This window comes from Monoraphidium neglectum, assembly GCF_000611645.1.
Source record: "Monoraphidium neglectum strain SAG 48.87 unplaced genomic scaffold scaffold02826, whole genome shotgun sequence".
Taxonomy (NCBI): Eukaryota; Viridiplantae; Chlorophyta; class Chlorophyceae; order Sphaeropleales; family Selenastraceae; genus Monoraphidium; species Monoraphidium neglectum.
Genome location: NW_014010802.1, coordinates 1 through 3,086, shown reverse-complemented (window position 1 = coordinate 3,086; position 3,086 = coordinate 1). Strand labels below are relative to the sequence as shown.

General features: G+C 64.2%; 1 protein-coding gene across 1 annotated transcript; it reads left to right on the top strand.

The window, feature by feature from the left end:
- Nucleotides 1-277: 277 nt before the first annotated feature.
- On the top strand, nucleotides 278-3,068 carry MNEG_11608 (spermidine synthase; the record flags this gene model as incomplete). The annotated part of the gene is made up of 8 exons (XM_014039919.1): nucleotides 278-316; nucleotides 518-631; nucleotides 871-922; nucleotides 1,215-1,291; nucleotides 1,679-1,855; nucleotides 2,246-2,359; nucleotides 2,698-2,870; nucleotides 3,029-3,068. 8 exons carry the CDS (start codon nucleotides 278-280, stop codon nucleotides 3,066-3,068), a joined length of 786 nt encoding a protein of 261 aa, XP_013895373.1.
- Nucleotides 3,069-3,086: the final 18 nt, after the last annotated feature.

The following is a 3,086-nucleotide window of genomic DNA, read 5'->3' as shown; positions in this document are numbered from 1 at the left end:
ATGTGTCATATAAACCTGCTTCTGGAGCAATGACGGCCTGTACCTGCCGGTGACAGTGCCATTCGCCGCTTGTCTGCTTGAGCTGCCTCGGTCACATGACCCACGCGCAGCACAGCACACCTCTGCAGCAGTGCACACGACTTCAATGACTTTGATCAAAAGCGCTTTGCATTACCCAGCATCCATTTTCGCCGGTGCACAGAGCTTCTGCAGGTGGTCTTCACCTGGTTTTGCGAGCAGAGCCCGTGCAGCGCATCTGATTTCAATCGAAGCAACAATGGCAGAAGATGCCGCCGCAGTCGGGACCGCGGCCAAGGTGTGTCCAAGCTGATCTCCGACGGCGCGCAGCCACTGAAATCTGCAATAGCGTGACTTTTTTTTACATTGATATATATTCGTTGGACACGTGCAGTGGCGCTGTAGGTGTTGGTGCTGGCACCCGTTGCATCGCGCTTGAGCGCCGCCGCCGCCGCCGCCGCCTCCCCTGCCGCCGCGCCATGCGCGTACATTGCCACAGGGATTTGACGTGGCCAAGGGCGGATGGTACACAGAGCTGGGGTCCATGTGGCCGGGGCAAGGGCTGTCTCTGGAGGTCAAGGAGGTGCTCTACAAGGGGCGCTCAAAATTCCAGGTGCGCCCGTTGTTTGGAAGGTGACCCGCCACAACATGCAGCTGCCCTTCCAATGGCACCCAGCTTCAATTGTACTGTGCGCCATATGGGACAGCGGCGCGTGCGGCCTTTCAGGCTTGGCAGGCAAAGCGGAAGTGCAGACGCTGTTTCGCGGCGCCCCTAGGCCAAGCACGGCACGGGCGTCTCTTTTCAGGCCCTGTGGGTGTCGCGCCCTGCGTGTCGCGCCATCATATTCGCAGGACGTGTGCGTGTTTGAGTCGGACGCGTACGGCACCGTATTGCTGCTGGATGGTGGGTCCGTCGTCAGGGGCGCAGCTGGGAGGCACCCTGCTGCCGCCAGGATTCGCTGCAGGGCTGAGACCTGGTGCAGGCGAAGCAGCTGTGCATGCACTGCCGCAGCTTCTCCTCCCTCATAACGACTAGCAGCTGCCTAGCAGTCGCAAAGCAGCAGCCGCCAGGCCGCGCGCGTGGCTCCCTGGATCGGCTACGGCAGCCGGCGTCGAGGCCCCTCCGCTGACCCGCCTGCGCGCCCGCCCGCCCGCCCCCTTGCGTCTGCCTACGGTGGTGCTGATTCCCCGCCCAGGCGTAATCCAGTGCACCGACAGGGATGAGTTTTCCTACCAGGAAATGATGGCCCATATTCCAATCTGCGCCCTGGAGGTGGGGCTGTGGGGGGCGCGGCGAGGAGGGGCCGTCCGGGTCGCCGGGCGAGGGTTTAGGGCCGAGGGGCGGCCGAGGGAGGCGGGTGGGCGACAGTGAAGAGGAGCGGGTGGCAGCGGCACAGGCGAGGTCGCAATTGCACACGTGGCGCGGCCTGAGGGCCCCCATTGCGGCCCCAAGATTGATGGCGGGGCCGCGCTTCAGTGGCGGCTGCGGGCACGCATTTTTTGTATACTCAATGCAGTGGTGCGCTGCAGCGGGGTCTGGGGCTTCGTCCCACCCCATCCCTTGCGCTACGCAGCAGTGCCCCCTGGCCCTGCCCGCACGCCCACAGCCGCCCCGCCAGCCCACCGCGCCGTGCTCCACATTACCCGCTGCACCCCGCAGGCGCCGCCAAAGCGTGTGCTGGTGGTCGGCGGCGGTGATGGCGGCGTGCTGCGGGAGCTGGCGCGGATTCCGTCCCTAGAGGAGATCCACATCGCTGAGATCGACGGCGACGTGCCCGAGATCAGCAAGCGGTTCTTCCCGCAGATGGCTGTGGGGTTCAGCGATCCGCGCGTCAAGGTGCGCGTGCGTCGGATGTTGGCATGTGTTATTGTGTGTGCGTGCGTTTGCGTGTATGCACGTGTCTGCAAGAGGAGGTATGATGACGAGAGGGTGGGCGCGCGTGGTGACAGTCGACAAGCAGCGTCTGGACCAGTGCGGAATCACGCTTGATCGGCGATGCTCATGCGCCCCGTCCAGCTGCGGTACCCGCCTGCGCCCGAGGCAGCCCTGGGACCCCTTCCCTGCCATCACGGTGCTTGCGCGCCCGCCATCTTGCATCCACTCGTGTCAACTTGCATGAGGTGCGCGCGAACTCATCATGCTCCTGTGTTCGCGTCCATCATGTCCACCCCCGCCACAGAGTCCTCACACACACACCCCTCCCCCCGCCCCCGTCTCGCCGCGCAGGTGCACATCTGCGACGGCATCAAGTTTGTGCAGGACGCGGAAGAGGGCAGCTACGACGCCATCATCGTGGACAGCAGCGACCCCGTGGGGCCGGCAGAGGTGCTGTTTGAGGAGGTGAGGGGGCGGGCAGGGCGCGCGCTGGCGCGAGCGGACGGGGGCTCGTGCGGACGGGTTTGCCACAAAAGCGCCTGGGCTGGGCGTCGGGGCGTCCCGGTGACTGATCGCTTGCGCCACTGCATATGCCGCTGCCCCAGGACTCAGCGCGTGCCCTGCATCCGTGATTTCAAGATGCGCATTGAGAACACTCACACACGCACAACACACATACACACAAATACATACACACAAATACATACACATGCACGCGTACACACATAGACACATGCTCCCTGCAACACAGCCACTCACACCCTCCCTGCACCCATGCCCTCCCCACCCCAAACCCTGCGCAGCCGTTCTTCCGCGCCATGCACCGCGCTGTGCGCCCCGGCGGCGTGGTGTGCACCCAGGCGGAGTCCCTGTGGCTGCACCTTGACATTATCAAGGCCCTCGCGGCCATGTGCAGCCGCGTGTTTGAGGGCGGCAGCGTGCAGTACGCCTACACCACCATACCCACCTACCCCAGGTCTGCCGCGTCACAGGGCCCCGCGGGGACAGGTTGCAGTTGCAGGATCGCAAGAACACAGGACTGCTGTTTTGTTGCAATCGTTGGGCTGTTGACCACCGTTGGTCGACCTTTCAGAAACAACACTCCCATGATATCAAACCCCGTGCCCCAATCAGCCTGCCTTGTGCTCCTCCCGCACGCGCCCCACTCACATGAGCGCACCCGCGCCCACGC